General features: G+C 37.8%; 1 protein-coding gene and 1 long non-coding RNA gene across 5 annotated transcripts in view; both read right to left on the reverse strand.

Annotated features, from left to right (window-relative positions):
- The window catches only part of hsd11b1lb (hydroxysteroid (11-beta) dehydrogenase 1-like b), a 22,662-nt gene extending 4,196 nt beyond the window's left edge, over positions 1 to 18,466 (reverse strand). For 2 of the 4 annotated variants that reach the window (XR_015479030.1, XM_087241579.1), the window contains exons 1-5: positions 18,169 to 18,435; positions 11,334 to 11,464; positions 6,303 to 6,414; positions 4,781 to 4,872; positions 4,604 to 4,697 (exon numbers count right to left, since the gene is read on the reverse strand). Coding sequence is in view for 3 of the 4 variants with exons in the window: in XM_087241579.1 (XP_087097705.1) it covers positions 4,604 to 4,697; positions 4,781 to 4,872; positions 6,303 to 6,414; positions 11,334 to 11,464; positions 18,169 to 18,244 (505 nt within the window). In the remaining variant the exon portion in view is untranslated. The other 2 variants (XM_087241578.1, XM_087241580.1) reach the window with 2 other exon arrangements.
- LOC147846549 (uncharacterized) overlaps positions 1 to 18,525 on the reverse strand; it is a 1,651,758-nt gene that overhangs the window by 618,737 nt on the left and 1,014,496 nt on the right. The window lies entirely within an intron of this gene.

Raw genomic sequence — 18,525 nt, forward strand, 5'->3', positions numbered from 1 at the left:
CAGCAGCACAGTGGAGATTTATCTAGTTATATCGTTTCAGTCGTTTGATATGCCGTCAAATATTTCGCCAAACAGTCCTTAGGGATGCAGGGACACGCAGTCAGATATTTCGCCGAACAGATCCGCCACTTTTGGCGCTCATAAACAATCATAAAGCTCTCGTGCTGCAGGAATGAGGAGGTCTGCTAAAAGCGGGCAGCTGTCGTGCAGTGAGGGGTTTGCGTCTTTAATAAACTACGGCAGTTTGCGTTCACTGAACAGTAAGAATTATTAATAAATCCATATGAAACAGTGCCTTAAAAGCCATGTCTCGCTTTCAGTTTCGGGCTTTGGCGCGTTTTGCACTCACACACAAGCGTACCTCGCCAAAGCCCAAGTGAACTGGGCTCAGGCACACCTCTTCCAACCAGGCCAGGGCCGGCCAAGTGAACCGTGCTTGAGCCCGATTCAGCGCACTCACACTTCTCAAACAATCCGGGAAACGGGCCTGGGCACGGTACGGATGGCATAGTGTGAGTAGGCCCTTAACCCCTTCACTTTTCAAACACAGACATAAAAATGACAAGTTCAACTTAAAAGTGCAGAATGTAAGTGTGACACCCAGTGGTTCAACTAGGTATCGCACTCTTAGTTTAAAACACTTTTTAACTCAGCTCCTCCTCTTAAATTGGTTTTAAATGTAGACAAATCTAAATGAATGATTTTCACAAATTGTTCCACTCCTGTGCAGAACCAACCATTAATTACCACTGCCCAAGGTCAACAAATAAATTTAGTGTCCAGCTATAAGTATTTAGGCTTTCTACTCGATCAGGAGCTTTCTTTTAAAGAACACTTAGCAAATTTGGTTAGAAAATTGAGAGTTAAGCTCTGATTTTACTATCAAAATGCATCCTGCTTTTCTCTTAAAGCTCGTAAACATTTGGTGTCTGCAACATTTTTACCATTGATTGACTATGGTGATATTTTATTTATGCTTCAAACAAATGTCTTCAGCCTTTAAACTCTATCTATCACAGTGCTCTAAGGTTTGTTACAGGCTGTCAAAGACTTACTCACCATTGTGAATTGTATGCCAAAGCTGAGTGACCTTCTCTGTATGTAAGAAGGTACACCCACTGGATGACTCTGGTCTACAAGGCTCTTCTGGGACTGGTGCCTTCATACCTATATTCCCTTCTCCATAAGTCTAAAAGACAGTATGACCTACGATCAAGTGAATCTTATCATTTGACTGTTCCCCGGGTTCGAACTGAAATAGGGAAGCGAGCCTTTAGTCAAGCCGCCCCCTCATCCTGGAATACTCTTCAGTCTGAACTAAAGATATCTGAGCTCATCCCAATGACATCGTTTCGCACTATCCTTTTTAACAAACAACAGTCCATTTCTCAATGTATGTGTTTTAATCAATGACTGTAAAAAATATGGACGACGCGACAGCCCTTTTTCCCATTGAACGCCTTGAGGGCAAAACGCCTGCTTGACGGGCACAAACTGTCGCAAAAGACTGCTGAAATTGGAGCCTTGACATGCGCAGAAGGACTGTCTGATGGAGCCAGAGGAAGAGCCGCGAAAATGAGCCGAGTCGAGCATCCAACCAAACGCTTTATGAAAAATCAACCACGCCCCCCGAACTTCTCAGCATGCGTTTGCTGCCATATAAACACAAATGGATGTAATAACGTTAACAAATATGAGGGTTTTATATATTAAATCGCGCCAGCTCCGGACCGCAGCGCATAACCTACTCGCGGCGTCGCGGGCTGATTCCGACTCGCATGCGGCAGCGCCGGCTCGCTCGGCCGCCGCATCTGGCTCGATTGACTCGGGCTGGAATCGGGTAGTGAGTCCAGGCATCCGGAGTAGATCCAGCAGAGGTAGTCAGTCTGAGCTCTAAGAGATAAGTCTCCGGCAGGCGAGAATCTAGCCGGAACTGTGTTTTGCTATCTGGGTGGTTAGGCGTGTATCAGCAAACTAATAAAGCCCGAAAAAAGCCCTGAACTTAGCGAATAAACAGTGTTCCACCAGGATCATGTATGTCAGAAACTATAGTTTACTGCTGAACTTATTTTGTCATGGTAAAATAACACAGAAATCGAATAACATTTCAGTCTCCTGCCGAAGCTCAGACGCGCTGCTTTGAGAAACTGTCAATCACAGCTGTCAATCACGATGACACGCCCAGCATTAAATTACTGCTAAAAACAAACTGTTTACAAAAATGAGGATCTGCACCTATTTCAGCACAATAACCAGTGCCTTAATCGACCAGAACCATCTTTCGGGACATTTTATTGCAAGTGTAATAATTTTTTTTATTTGGGCTCAAGTCTCCTTCATTAACACGGAAGAGGCAGGCTTTATGACTTGTACTGCAGCCAGCCCCCAGGGGGCGATCTAACGGCCGAGACCTTCACTCAAACGCAGGGTTGCGGCACACTTGGTTTTAATATATTGAAATGTGGTAAAGCTGGAAAACTGAACTTTATTTTTATATTATATAAATTTTCTATTTATTATTAATATTACTTTTTTTAATATATTTTTTTATTTCTTTTATAAATCGTGTGTTGCAGACCTCTTGGCCAGGTCACCCTCGTAAATGAGATCTTGATCTCAATGGGTTTTTATCTGGTTAAATAAATAAACATATACGAGTCCACGCAAGCACTGGTTGCCAGATTTACAACACCGTCAGGAGCGATCCTGCCAGATAATCGAGCCTACACCGTGTTCTAACTAAAAGACACGCGATAGAAGGAATGTTTTCCATATTAAAATGAGTTTGTCCATACCAACACCTGAAGTCCATACTCTAGAAATGGCTTATATTTCTTAACAGGATGAACCATGACAATGGTCACCTCAGGTACAGCTCATGTGCTTTATTCAGAGTTAAATGCTAATAATGTGAGTTTGAAGGCCTTTTTACACGACATTTATTGTCATACGACTGAAAGCAGCAGCAGATAGTTCACCTCAGATCCTGAAAATAAAATAAACCATTTAAAACTGAACTGTCAGTCAGTGCAAACCAACACATATCAGTGATCCAGCATGTGCATTTAATAATGTTAGAGGTTTAATATGTATTAATTAGATTATGAACCTTACAATTTCGCTGGAGTGCAGTGATAGCACTATTCTGTGCTTATGAATGCCTTTATTTAACTGTTTCTGACGTGTTCAGCCAATTTGCTTATCACAGCAAATCTTTACGCGTTGTGTTGTTAGGACACGGTGTTCTAATGTATGCAGCTCCCCTAATGTGTACGTTTGTAATATTTATAATAATAACCACCTCATGTGGAAGTCTGAATCTGCGTCTTATTTTGGAGGTTGCTATTGTTTGCCAGAGATCTCATGGGTGAAATGAAATCTGCTGTTTTCCACCAAGGCAACCCGGGTGCTGAAATATAATTGAGAAAACTGGCAGTGGGCTGGTTACAGAGACCAAAACAAAGACACGGAACGCACAGATACAGATACCGTTGTTCATGTCACGACAACTTGATATTACCAAGACAACATAACTTGTCATAAATCTGTCATAAACATGACTGTCATGAGGCATTATAATTATCATGATTTTTTTTTCTAATCTTGTTTTCAGTGAAACAAACTGTATCTGTCATTAAAATCCCTCATTAAAAGTGTCAATACTCTGCCAAATTATTTTTAACAGTATCGATTCATTCATTCATCTTCTGCCGCTTTTCCGGGGCTGGGTCGCGGGGGCAGCAGTCTTAGGAGAGAACCCCAGACTTCCCTCTCCCCGGAGGAGCTGTACGAGAGGGAAGTCTGAGGCGTGCCCAGGCCAGCCGAGAGACATAGTCCCTCCAGCGTGTCCTGGGTCACCCCCGAGGCCTCCTCCTCCCTAGGTAGTTGTCCAGGAGGCATCTGAAACAGATGCCCAAGCCACCTCAGTTGACTTCTCTCGATGTGGAGGAGCAGCGGCTCTACTCAGAGCTCCTCCCGGGTGTCGGAGCTCCTCACCCTATCCGTAAGAGTGCGCCCTGCCACCCTTCAAAGGAATTGCATTTCGGCCGCTTGCATCCGAGATCTTGTCCTTTCGGTCATGATCCAAAGCTCATGACCATAGGTGACAGTAGGAAAGTGCCTTTCGGCTCAGCTCCTTCTTCACCACAACAGACCGGTACATCAACCGCATTACTACTGCCGCTGCACCAATTCGCCTGTCAATCTCACGTTCCATCCTTCCCTCACTCGTGAACAAAATCCAGAGATACTTAAACTCCTCCACCTTGGGTAAGGACTTTCCTCCAACCTGGAGGTGGCAAACCAACTTTTTCCGGTGGAGCACCATGGTCTCGGACTTGGAGGTGCTGATTCTCATCCCAGCCGCATCACACTCGGCAGCAAACTGCCCCAGTGCATGTTGAAGGTCCATGTTCGATGAAGCCAACAGAACATTGTCAGTATCGATTAAATCTAATATAATTTTAAATGACAAATTCAGCTTGTACCACTCTAGTTGAGGTGAAAAAATAAATAAATAATGACGCTGTTATAATATTCCTGACACATTATTAATGGCTTTTTAGTAAAGAAATGGCAACATGTAACATCATTCAAGACTCACCTGCCAGTGAGGAAACTACAATGATTGAGCCGCTGGATGTTTCCAGCACAGGTAGAGCTGCTCCCGCCATCTGCACGTAACTCACAAAATTCACCTGGAAAAGGTGAGATCAGCATGAAAACAAACACACATACACTGCAACACCTAGAGCAAAGAAACTATCATCAGGGGTTTTACCTGCATGAGTGACCTGACATGATCTGCATCTCTGTTCCACAGCCCCACATTAGTGTTTCCGACATGATTTAACACTAGAAAATCCAGACCGCCTGCACAATAAATACAGAATATATTGACAAAACATTTGATTTGAAGAGTGCTCCATGGATGCCTGGGATTCATCTCTTACCCAGGATATGTCTTGTAGGTGATAAAACTGAGGTTTCACATATTACGAATGATGAGTTCTCCCTTATAAAGCCTGGTTTATACTTCTGCGTCAATTGACCGGCGTAACCATCGGCGCATGCAACGCCCGTAGCTGTGCATTTATACTTCTGCGCGCTGTCTCTGTTGGGCTGACACTTTAGAAACGCTAGTTGGCAGCGAGGTGTTAATGTGTCTCTGTGTCGAGTTTCTTCGCTACTGTTTTGCTTTTCCTGAACACTTCCGGGATGTACAAGTGACTCAAACTCGCTCATTTTGAGGCAGGAACCGGCGGACGTGCAACAACTTTAACTATGAGGTAAACACAAAACAAAACTTTCCATCCGGAGCTCCTTCACCGGACTCCACACTTGTAAACAATCGCTCTATTGGGCTCGTGCCCAGCTCGCGCGGCTCTCGGTCCCGCCCAGACTCGTCAGCGCTACCAAGCCGACCAATCACAGAGCTTGCGCTACGCGCCGTTGCAACGTGTAGTTACATTTTTTGAGAGGTGCACGTCAGTGATGCCGACGGCCACGGCGAAGGGCTATGCATCAGCGCCGTAGCATACGCATGCACTTGACGCAAAAGTATAAATCAGCCTTAAATACTGATATAACTGCAGCAGCACGTATAATATTGAGGTTTTAGAAAGCCATTCAATGCCCTATGCTTAAATTATGCATGGAATTTATGATTGAGAATGTGTCATATGATCTTAATTCATTTTGGCTCACATTTTTTCATAAGGAAATTGATGGAAGAATTTAATCTCTTCACTAAAACTATGAACGTGTCTTGTCTGTAGTATTATCTTTATGCATTTGTTATCGTTTTCCCAATTACTTTTTTCTAATTTTCTTAACAATTCTCTAAACTGTGAAGAGTTTGTATGCATTTTTTATTTGTATATTCACTCATTCATTCATTCATTTTCTTGTCGGCTTAGTCCCTTTATTAATCCAGGGTTGCCACAGCGGAATGAACCGCCAACTTATCCAGCAAGTCTTTACGCAGCGGATGCCCTTCCAGCCGCAACCCATCTCTGGGAAACATCCACATACACATTCATACACTACGGACAATTTTAGCCAACCCAATTCACCTGTACCGCATGTCTTTAGACTGTGGGGGAAACCGGAGCACCCGGAGGAAACCCACGCGAAGGCAGGGAGAACATGCAAACTCCACACAGAAACGCCAACAGAGCCGAGGTTCGAACCAGCGACCTTCTTGCTGTGAGGCGACAGCACTACCTACTGCGCCACCGCCTCGCCCTCTATTTGTATATATTTCGCTTATATATTTGTTGTGTGATGGAGTCATTTCTCACCCAATTTCTCGATGGTGTATTTGAGGACTCTCTCTGGGTCAGCGGGGTCAGACATGTCTCCGGTCACATACATTATTTTCTTAGCGCCCAGTTTCTCACACTTCTGGGTGACCTGCACATGATAAAGGTTAGCAGTGCAGGTCTATTTACATGCATCGCTTTTATTAGCTCATTGAAGTTAATTACATGCAAAATAATTGTATTTTTGTTACCATTAAAGAGAAAGTTCACTCAAAAAATGAAATGTACTCGCTCTTTACACATCATCAATAGTTTCTGAACATTTATGAGTTTCTTTCTTCTGTTGAACACGAAAGAAGATATTTTTAAAAAATATCCAAACACGTTGACAGTCAATGGTTACCAACATTCTTGATTTTTTTTCCTTCTTGTTTTAACAATTCACAAATAATGTTTAAAAGAGCAAGAATTTTTTTCCCAGTATTTCCTACAATATTTTTTCTTCTTCTGAAAGTCTTTTTAGTTTTATTTTGGCTAGAATGAAAGCAGTTTTACATTTTTTAAAGCCTTTTTAAGGTCAATATTATTAGGCCTCTTTAGGGTTAGCCCCCAATTGACAACACAGTGCTGAGCCGGCATCGCCCATCCTCCAGCCCGCCCCCGTCGCAAACCCGCTCACGAAAAATATCCTCTTACGCCCCGTTTACACTAATACGTGTTAAAATGGAGTTTTAGAACGAAAATTATCCACATCTACACAGTGTTTTACCTAGCATTTCTGGACAGCCCTCTGTCCGCTGAAAACGCACACAGCCACACACACTGTCATGCGCTCATCTGAGCTCCAGTGAGCAGTGCACGTCGGGCAGTTTAACAAGGATGTACTGCTGGATCGTGTCTCACTATAGTTGTTAAACATGATATTCAGAAATCCCAAGTCTCCTGGAAGTTCCGAGAGTCTCCAGTAAATGCATAGAGACTCCTGGATGCCTGCAAACGAGTGATCTCTCGAATCTCCCGAAAATCGCGCGTCTCCCTCCCGGTCCTCAAATAACACACTCTTCTAGGTGCAGTAGGTGATCTGCTAGAATCCTAGCATTAGCATAACAGCTTAGAAATTGTATGACCCTCCCCTGCTGTCCAAAGCCACGCCTCCTTAAGTCATGAACACGCGAACGTGCACTGATTAGATATAACACTAGATCATGTCATTCACCAGTTAGAAAACTCTACGGAGACACACACTTTATCAAGCGCATTGTTGACAGGCCAGTGGGTGCAGGATTTATATATCTCCAAAACTGTATCACAGGCTGTCACTGCTCAAAAATGAACAAATGTGTGAATATAATCAAACTTCACCTCAGTGAAGCTGGTTAGGCGGTAGAGCACATTTACTGATGTTTAGTTAATAAACTGAATAAGAATTAGATCAGAATAAAGCAGAGCTAAAAACAGAAATATCCTGCCATCTGTTTACATTACACTTATGTTTATGTTTATGTTACGTTACGAGTGTCTTCTCATTCTCAATTGTGCTCGCTGATCCTCGTTCATCGCTTGTTTTCAGCTCCTTTTTCAGTTGAACAACTAAACGAATGCTCAGGTCCACGGGCGTAAATCCCAGGGGGGACGGGGGGGACATGTCCCCTCCCATCTGAGGGTTGTCATCCCCCCCCCCACCCCCCAACCACCAAAAAAATTATTATTTAAAAAAACCTCTCAATTGTCAAAAATATATGTATATATACCTAAAATAATTTACTAAGTAGAAAGAAAACCGCACTCATCATTTCAAATGCATTTAGAAGTTAAGTTCCCCCTCCCCTTCCTCAGAGTGGTTCGGTCTGCACAACTTAACATTAACGACCACAATTAGCATATTGTTTAGCTGTGTATTTGCTAAATGAGCACTTTGCTATATCCAGTCTAACCCCACTGTATTTTTGTATAATCAGTTTCTATTCTGTTCTTAAGTGACTCAACTAATTTGAAATAAAAATGTCCTTGTTTTTATTGTGATTATTTTTATGATAGTTTTACATTCTTTATGTAAAGTACTTTGAATTGCCATTGTGTATAAAATGTGCTACAGTGTAAATAAACTTGCCTGGCAGTGTCATGCATTGGGTAAAGTGACAGAGAAAATAGACATAAGATCATTTTTCAGTGCAGCTAAACGCCAAGTACAAAAAGTTTACATATTAAGCAATTTGGCTTTAAGAATGAGTGCTTATGAAAATACTAACGTCACAATATTAATCACGGGCAAAGGAGGAAGAAATGATTGAGGAACAGGCAGAGCAAGGTCAGTCAGATGTACAGTGTCAGGTAAGGGTGTTTTAAAATGTTTTTGGAGTTGTGGCTGTTTAGCAGATGAACTTCACAGGCTCACCTATTTACAATATGATCGGTCAATTTAACAAGTGTAATGTAAACTAGTTATTATGAGTATGGAAAATGTCTTTTCCTGCATTTATTCTGCTTCAGGAGTTGACTGTAAACAACACAACAAACAATGCAATAAGTAGTTTTGAAGAAAAATTGCTTTATCTTTGAACCTGATAAAAACTTTGAAAAATAATCATAATGACGTATTCTCCATGCTATAATAATAATGATGATGAAACCATTTTTAACTGTGGGGACATAACTTTTCATACAATTCGGCTGTATTATTTGTGTCCCCTTCAAAAAAAATGCTTGAAAGAAATTTTATATTTATTGTCACCCCCTACTGTTAAATCAGATTTACGCCCATGCTCAGGTCTATTTAACCAACTATATTATGGATGCTGTAAAAGGTTCTCCATGAACTTGAAAATTGCCAATCTTCTGCTGGTAGTTTTCAGTGGCTGAACAACACTACTGTGCATATAAACCCATTCATTAACAAGAACACAATCTACATCAGCTTTGCGTGGCTAAAATAGTTTTAAAACACACCTGACTAAAAGCAATACTCCAGCCGTGGTGTCACTCTTCAGATCGTTGCTTAGAACTGCATAACGTCACTTCCCTCCAGCATGCAAAAGTAACCGATATTGATTCAGGGTTTAGAAAAGTTTTGATTTTGCATTTTTGGCAGAAGCCTTTTCAGAAACAATGTTTTTTTTTCATGAATACAAGGCGACGCTGGTTGATGCAGAGTTTGTCTGATGACGTCTCTCTGTCAGCGCTAGAGCTGTGCTTCACGTTTACACGCAAGCTTAAAGAGGCTGCGCAGAAATTCAAATTTAAATCTGTTTACAGACAGTTTGAGATGCTTTTTTTTGTTGGCTCGACACCGTTTAATTGAATGAACATTTTCTAGTTTATATGCCTTATCCAGAATATAAAAATTCATATAAACACATTTAGATCATTTACTTTAATAAGTACGATTGGAATGTGAAGAGACTTTCAACCAGCACAACAAGACATGTTTCTGAAGACAATCACCTACTGCACCTTTTAGACTTTAAATGTCACCTGAAGCTGAATACTAGTCTCTTAAAAAGTCTAATCAAATATGATGTACTGTCATCATGGCAAAGATAAAAATCAGTAATTAAAACGTTATTGAACGTGTTTATTGTGCTTAAACAATGACAGAATTTTCATTTTTGGATGAACTATCATTTCAAGGAAATATTCATGCTCTTTGCAGTGTTTGCAAGAAATTTGGGAAGCATCCAAAACACCATTTCAAAAATGCAGACGAAAGATTTGGGAGCAGGCAAATATTGCGAAATTTTCATGTGCCCTTGCAAATCTGTCTGAAAGACTTAATGTCTTTTTTACAGTTAAAAACGTGAAATATTCCAGGGCAGCATGGTGGCTCAGTGGTTAGCACTGTCGCATCACATCACTGGGACAGTTGGCATTTCTGTGTGGAGTTTGCATGTTCTCCTCTTATTGGCGTGGGTTTGCCCCACAATTTAAACACATGCGGAATTGGATAAACTAAATTGGACGTAGTGTATGAGTGTGTGTGGGGGTGTTTCCCAGTACTGTGTTGCAGCTAGAAGGCCATCCACTTCGTAAATTATTTGCCGGAATAGTTGGTTATGGGTCCCACTTTATATTAAGTGGCATTAACTAATATGTATTTACAGAGGAATTAATAGTTTGTTATAATGTACTTATTGTGTAAATACATGTATTTATTGTGTACTTATGCTTGATTAAATACATGTATGTAATTACATCTGTAATTAACTTTTGTAATTACATTTGTAAATACACTGTTGACTATCCCTTACACCTTAACCCACCCTTGAACCTACCCATGCCACCAAACCTGTCTATAACCCAACCTCTCTCCCAACTCAAAAGCACCACAAGTGTTCTCAAATACATTATAAACACAGTAAGTACATAGTATTTAAATTTTGATGTAGGTACATAGTAGTTAAGGACACTTAATATGAAAAGGGACCAATGAATAACTGAAATATTCCATCAGAAACTGTCAGTTTATTTAATGAAATGTGGACCCCTGATGTTTCTTTTGTCGAGACCTTACTTTCGTTGTAGATGAAACCCATCCCCCTTCCACTTCCTGTTTTTTCTTCTTTCATTATTGAGGATTCATTCAGATTTCAGTTTAGTTTTTTATTTATCAGTGGTCACCACAGCGGAATGAACCACCAACTATTTCAGCATGTGTTTTACGCAGCAGATGCCCTTCCAGCCGCAATCCAGTACTGGGAAACACCCATACACACTCACATTCGCACACAGACTCCAACACTATGGCCAATTTAGCATACCCAATTCCCCTATAGCGCATGTGTTTGGACTGTCAGGGAAATCGGAGCACCCGGAGGAAACCCACGCCATCACAGGGAGAACATGCAAACTCCACACAGAAATGCCAACTCACCCAGCCGGGACTCGAACCAGCGACCTTCTTGCTGTGAGGCAACAGTGCTAACCACTTTTTGTGGGGTCAATTTGGGTTAGGATAAGACTAATGTTTTGGGATGTTATACTATGCATTTCACATGCCATGTACCAACTGGTAGTCATGTATCTGCCTAACAAAAAGAAAAAGAAAAAAGAAAGATTGGGGACCAAAGAACTGACCTTTTTTAAAGCCTCCAATCGTCTGGCGGTGATGACGATCTCAGCTCCAAACTTTGCATAATGGTAGGCCATCTGCTCCCCGATGCCTGAACTGGCCCCTGTGATCAACACTCGGGCCCCTCGAATGGACTCTATAGATGTAAGAAAAAAACAAGATTTTTAATTTTATTATAATGTCTTTATTTTCTTTTATGCACTATTTTCTGTTATAAACTATTACGATTTTCTTTTCTTGTTCATTCCTTTAAAACCGGTTTTAATACATTTTAATCTTTTTTTAATCATTTTTATTCTTTGTTTTTATTTTCTTTTATTTATATTTTATGTTTCTTTTATTCCAGTTCATGTGAAGCACTTTGAATTACCATTGTGTATGAAATGTGCTATAAAAGTAAACTTGCCTTGCCTATTTTTAAACTTACAATAACATTAGTAGGTTATCAGCAGTATGAAAAATTGCTAAACCTAGCAACAAAATTGCTAAGTTGGCAACACTGGCGCTCAATGGAGGCTCGTGCTAAACACACACATAGTTCGCGACACAGACTAGCGCACTCACAGCTTGTAAGCTTGTGGCGGAGAGAACCAAACGGGTTGTATTTCCCGAGTGGACAGCGACAATGCCCGTTGCAACAAATGCAACAAGTTGTTTTCTTGTATAAGTGAAATAAAAGTATCTTTCAAAAGTGCATTAACTGCAATGAAAAGTTTTTGACTGCCTAATTATTAACGCTAACGTTACATCATTCACATCGTTATGCCAGCAGCCAATCACCTAAATTAGTATAACATTAATAGTTAAATAAACTCACACATTCAATTACAAAGAAAACAGTATTTTTTTTCTGCAGTAGCCTAAATAAATCTTAAACATTAAAAATGCTTTTACATTACTGTATTTACAAATATAGCCTATAATAGCCTAATAATAAACTATTATTAAGAAATTATATTTAAAAACTGCTCATTTTTACTTTGCAAGATGCTTCAAAACTGTATTAAAAACACAGTAAACACCCAAAACACTGTTAACTCATTTATGTGAATGCGTTAATAAAAAAATCATAAACAATATCTCATTTAACTGCATTTTGCCACTCAAAGAGTGTATTTTCAACTTCAGGGAGCACAATAAACCGAGAACGATCTTGACTTCTGCCAGAAAAGACAAACATGATGAGTCATTTTCCTTCAAACCATTGTACATTCTTTTACAGGAACAAAGATATTTATTTGTTTTTTGATTTAGTTTTATTTATTTATTTATTTACTATTGGTTTAGTTTTATTTTACATTAAAATATAATGATAAAACAGTGTTGTTACTTCTGTTCAATTTGTTTTTTGTTTTTATATATAAAAAAAACACTACAAAAAGTACCGATAAGAGAACCGTTAAACTACCGAACCGATAAGTGGTATCGATAAAAGTAGTAATACCGTTAAAACCTTAACGATACCAATCCTTAGTTTTGACAACGCCAGGATGAGGCCATAGTTCAACTAAGACTTTTATTTACTTTTATAAATAGGACACTTGACCACAAAATCAATCATAGGTGTCATATTTATTTTTTAAATAAAGATTTAAACATCACCTGAAAGCTGTAGAAATAAGCTTCCCACTGATGTAAGGTTTTGTTAAAGAGGGCAATATTTAACTGAGATACAAATATTTGAAATTATGGAGTCTAAGCGGTTAAAAAAGCTAAATACTAAGAAAATCACCTTTAAAAGTGTAGGACTGAAGTGTTTATCAATCCACATAAATAATTAGAAAATGAAATGTATATATTCACAGTAGAAACATTTATAAAATATCTTAATGGAACATGATCTTTTAATACTGCAAATATTTTGGCATAAAAAGAAAATCAATACAATATACAGTAGTCACCATTTGACGTGGATCAAAACCTAAAATTATTGCACAACACCCACTCTTGCCTAGGCATGGGATGATAACCGGTTTCAAGGTTACAGCGGTTTGGAAAAGTCAAGGTTTTATAACCGCAAAAATTTTCTGTTATACCGTTCCTAAGATATATGTAAGATTTTTATTTAATATATTTTATTTATTTATTTTTGAAACCAATGAAGAAAGCAGAGGTCAATTATCTAGCCTGACATGTTCCAAAATATTATAAATGTTTCCTAAAATAAAATAAATTGTGTTCATTGTGTTGCTGTTTTTTTAATTAGACATTTTAAAAGAACTTATTTTAAAGCAGTAAACCCAATACTGTGATTGCCAAAAACATACAACATTAAAAAAATAAATTACTGTTGGCCCTGTTAAGATGAAACAAAGCACTGATATATATTTTAAGATCAGTCAGTGCATGTTTATTTCAGCTGAAACTTGGCTCAGATTTTAGTCTGTGAAACTGGTAAACCAGGTTGTTTGATTATTATATTGTACTGTGTTATAGCTTTAAATATAAAAGCATTTCAATCTAACTTTTTGGGCATACACATTTACATTTTTACTAAATGTAATGTATATGCAGTTTGGGCCTCTGAATAAAATTATTATATCATATTCTCACTTTATCATATTGTATTAGCCATAAAAGCCTGATTTATTAATCGTGTTATGACTATTAGTTTATCCCTATATGGCTATATTTGGCTTACATTGGCTCTGGCGTACAATAACAACAAAAATGAGGTCAAGAATCTTGGTGTTATTCTGCAGTCAGACATGAGTTTCAGTAGCCAAAAACATTGCAAGAATTAGACGCTTTGTTTCCAGAGAGGATTTAGAGAAACTTATTCATGATTTTATCAGCAGCAGGGTGGATTACTGTAACGGCCTCCTCACGGACCTTCCCAAAATGACAGTCAGACAGTTGCAGCTCATTCAGAACGCTGAGGCCAGGACCAGAAAATCACAGCACATCACACCTGTCCTCAGGTCTTTACACTGGCTCCAAGTTACATTCAGAATAGATTTTAAAGTATTATTACTTGTCTATAAATCACTAAATGGCTCAGGACCTCAATATATTACAGATATGCTCACTGAAAACAAACTTAACAGATCACTCCGATCATTAGGATCAAGTAAATTAGAAATAGTTCAGACAAAGCAGGGTGAATCATCCTTCAGCTATTACGCCCCCCGCTAGGGATGCAACAATACAGTTAGCCTACGGTTTAATACATACCTCGGTTTTTATATGGTTTTCGGTTCGGTTCTGATGGCTTGACACATGTGTTTTTCTTTTATTGTTCTATGCTTAAGCAATAGGAATCATTTCTGTTGAGCATGTGAACCAATGACAAATCAGCGCTGTTTTAACAAACGCATCAACAGTGCCTTAAATGTTAATGGAAAATTGAAGTTTTTTCTTTTAATTCAGTATCGTGACGAGTCTAATATAGTGAAAGAATCAGTTCATTAACTAAAGTTTGACAAATAGCGTCTATACGTGTTTTTGGGAAAGAAAACGTTAGCTAACTAGTGCCATTTTCCTTAACTTAACTGAAAAAGAGCTCTGGTGTCCCTTTTTATTTTTACCATTCATTCAAAACGGACTTTCTGGTCACCCGGAATGCGGTGAAAGGATAAATTTGTGTCACTTAAAAATTATAAAAGATATACACAACATTCCTATGTAATTCCCAATGATACTTCCGGGTTTCTTCCCACCGCAGCCTCCATTTCGCTTTTGAAAATGGCGGCCGCGTGAAATCAGTCTATTGAGTGTCGCCTCTTGGTCAGTCTAAGCTCTTTGCCCATGTACAAACTGGGGAACACATACATTTCTGCATTTTGAAAGTAAACATACATGTGAAGTTATCAAACATAAATTGGCCATTTCAAATAAACATATTTGTACTCCAGTAAACATAAATAAACCATCTTAATTATCTCGGTGCTGAAAAAAGTGCAAGACGGTAGTCTGTAAGTGCGCGGTCAGATCGAGTGCTTTTATAAGATGACAAAAGCCCGCATCTCCAATCACTGAAAACGGCTGCAAATCTTTAGCAATGAACACCTCCACTGAACCAGTTGGGTATATTTGCTGGAAGAGTTCGGCAAGGTATTGTTGTTTTTTGGAGAACTTTATTACCTTAAAGTTATTTTTATATATTATTACCTTCTCTGCTATGCTGCCTTCAGACAGTGATATTGCTAGGTAATGGCGCTGCAGATGTGCAGTCACGTTGGAAGTGTTTCTGTTTGAGTAGGCTATACGTTTAAAACAATGCTTGCACACAGTCATTTTTTGGTCAACGTTTTTTCCTTTATTGGCATTATACTGAACGGCAAAACTGAAATGTGCTCACACCGCAGATTTGAAAGACGCCGGTGTGGTGAGAAATCCGGCGCTTCCTCGTGCTGTTGCCTTACTTCACCGCCGCTCGACATGTTAAAGTGTGGAATGATGGTTAAGCGCCCCCTAATTTTAGAGCATAGGGATTGATTATTTACTCGAGGGGAGGAGTTACCTCATCTTAGCTTGTAGACTTACAGGCATACACAAACAGTCAATTCCGAGAGTTATAAAACGCACACAAATTATTTAAACGTAAAACCAAAAACGCAATTCACAAGCACGTATTGAACCGTGGATGTCGTACCGAACGGTTCCGTATTATATTGAGAATTGTGGCATTGCTACCCCCCGCTACTGGAATCAGCTTCCAAGATGATCAGCAGTATTCCAACATTAGGCACATTCAATTCAAGACTGAAAACACATCTGTTTAGCTGTGCCTTTACTGAATGACCACTGTGCTACGTCCGACAGATTGCTATATTTTGTCTTTCCTTTCTTTTTCATTCTTTAATAACATGTTTTAGCACATTTTAATCTGTTTTTATCTGTTTTAATCATTTTGAATTCTCTTAATCATTTTTATTTTCTTGTTTTTTTATTCATGTTGATGTAAAACATTTTGAATTACCATATAAAATGTGCTATGTAAATAAACTTGCCTTGCCTTTTGTGAGAAGCTTTGTAGGTTTGAGAAGCGCTAGTGTGCTTTTACTTACATATTACTTGAAGACAACATCTGTCAGCACATGCATTTTCACTGAGGTTACATTCATATTAACAAGTTGCACAATCATGATAAAAGATTCTGCCAAACGTTTTCATGACTAGATGGCAATATAATCATTTACTCAGTTAATCTTAAGGTGAAATATCAGCAAACATTTGATGGGGTAGTTAAACTTGGGCCGAAAATATGATATTGACATCTAAATAATGTCAATTATTGTGTGTGTGTGTGTATATATATATATTTTATATATATATATATATATATATATATATATATATATATATATATATATATATATATTTATTTATTTATATATATATATATATATATATTTTATTTATATATATATATATATATATATATATATATTTTATATATATATATATATATATATATATATATATATATATATATATATATATATATATATATATATATATATATATATATGAGCAATTCTGTGCTATTCTCAACCATGCCATGAAAAAAATTACGTTTTCACTACAATACGGAAACGGTTTCTGGAATACTTAAAATGCTTAAAATGCATTTGTCAATGTTTTCAAACTATTCTTTTTGATTTATCAGTCACACAAGTGGTAATTTCACATCCGTCACATTCATAACGGCACTTTTTCCTCACATAAATGTGAAAATATTAATCAAAATCAAACATTTTTGTTTTATAGAGAGCGAACTCTTCTCCTTTTGATTATGATTGTTTCTTTTGGGTCTACAAAGTATGTTGTATACTGTAAACCTGCGGACTTTTTTTTGTCACATCCATAACACATGTTTGTTTTGCACATTTTAAATAAAAAACATGTTTACAGATTGATATTTTTCTGCTCCTATAACTTTGTGGTCAGTTGTTCTGGAAAATAAAACAAATAAAATAAATAAAAACAAATGTTTCAATATAATGTAACATATACTTTCTATGCAAATTTATGTTTCAAGTTTTTACTGCAAATGTCACATTCATAACGCTGGAATTGCACACACACACACACACACACACACACACACACACACACACACACACATATATATATATAAATATATATATATATATATATATATTTATTTATTTATTTATTTTTATTTTTTTATTATTATTATTATTATTATTTACACCAATGTCTTTGGAAAACACAAGGCATATTTATGAGTTTAAATGTGATGTTTTTACATTAAAATAAATAGTCTGCTAAATTAAATAAACAGCTTTGAATAAATAAATTTCACCCCTCAAAACAATTAACATTTTCTCAGCATTTACTCTCTCAAGTGGATTAAAACTTTCCTTAATTTCTCTCTTCACAAAACAAAAATGTTCTGAAGAATACTGGGGGAAAAGGAATAATTGACATCCATTGTAGTAGGAATAAAAATAAAAATACAATGAAAGTCAATAGCTACTTTTCCAGCATTCTTCAATATATCTTCCTTTAGCAACCAATATTTAGTACAGCACATTGTTTACAGTCAATGAAATAGTGCTAAATTTGTTTTGAAGTCATTTACTGTACATGTGATTACAGACCAAATATTCAAAGTAACGTGGTAAACAATATAGGGTCCTTGTCATAAGCTGCCACTGTTCAAAAATGAACGAATATAAAAACAACTATACCTCAGTTTTTCCTTTGTGTTCATCAAAAGAAACTTTAAGTAAATGGATGAGTAAATGTTAATTTTTCGGTAAACTACCCTTTTAAATAATTTTAACATACATTATACAAGCAAATCGTGAATCAAAATAGACGAGAATATCTATATAAACTATAATATTATAGTAAAATTGTTCTCCTGACCTGGGTCAAACGTGTCTCTCCACATCAAAGACGTGAGGACAGCAATCAGCAAAAACACCCCGAAAAGCACCTTCATTTTACCCCTGATCAGAAACTCGATGCGTGAAACTCCGCGATTTCCCTCAGAAATGTCCGATCTTTGTGTGTATTAGCACTTATGTTGGCATGTGTTACACCTGCAGACACATAAAAGAGTCGTAAACCGTGACTGATTATTCATTTATATGTGTCGGAGATCATGAAAGTTCACGAGGCTGAAGGTCTGTCGGTTGTTTACCTTTCAAAACAGCCAAAGGAGGAGAAACAACTGAGGCATTGTGGGTAAGAATTAACAGTTATAGTTCACACATACACATC

The sequence above is a fragment of the Danio rerio genome, chromosome 2 (genome assembly GCF_052040795.2).
Source record: "Danio rerio strain M-AB ecotype USA chromosome 2, GRCz13ab, whole genome shotgun sequence".
NCBI classification, from domain to species: domain Eukaryota; kingdom Metazoa; phylum Chordata; class Actinopteri; order Cypriniformes; family Danionidae; genus Danio; species Danio rerio.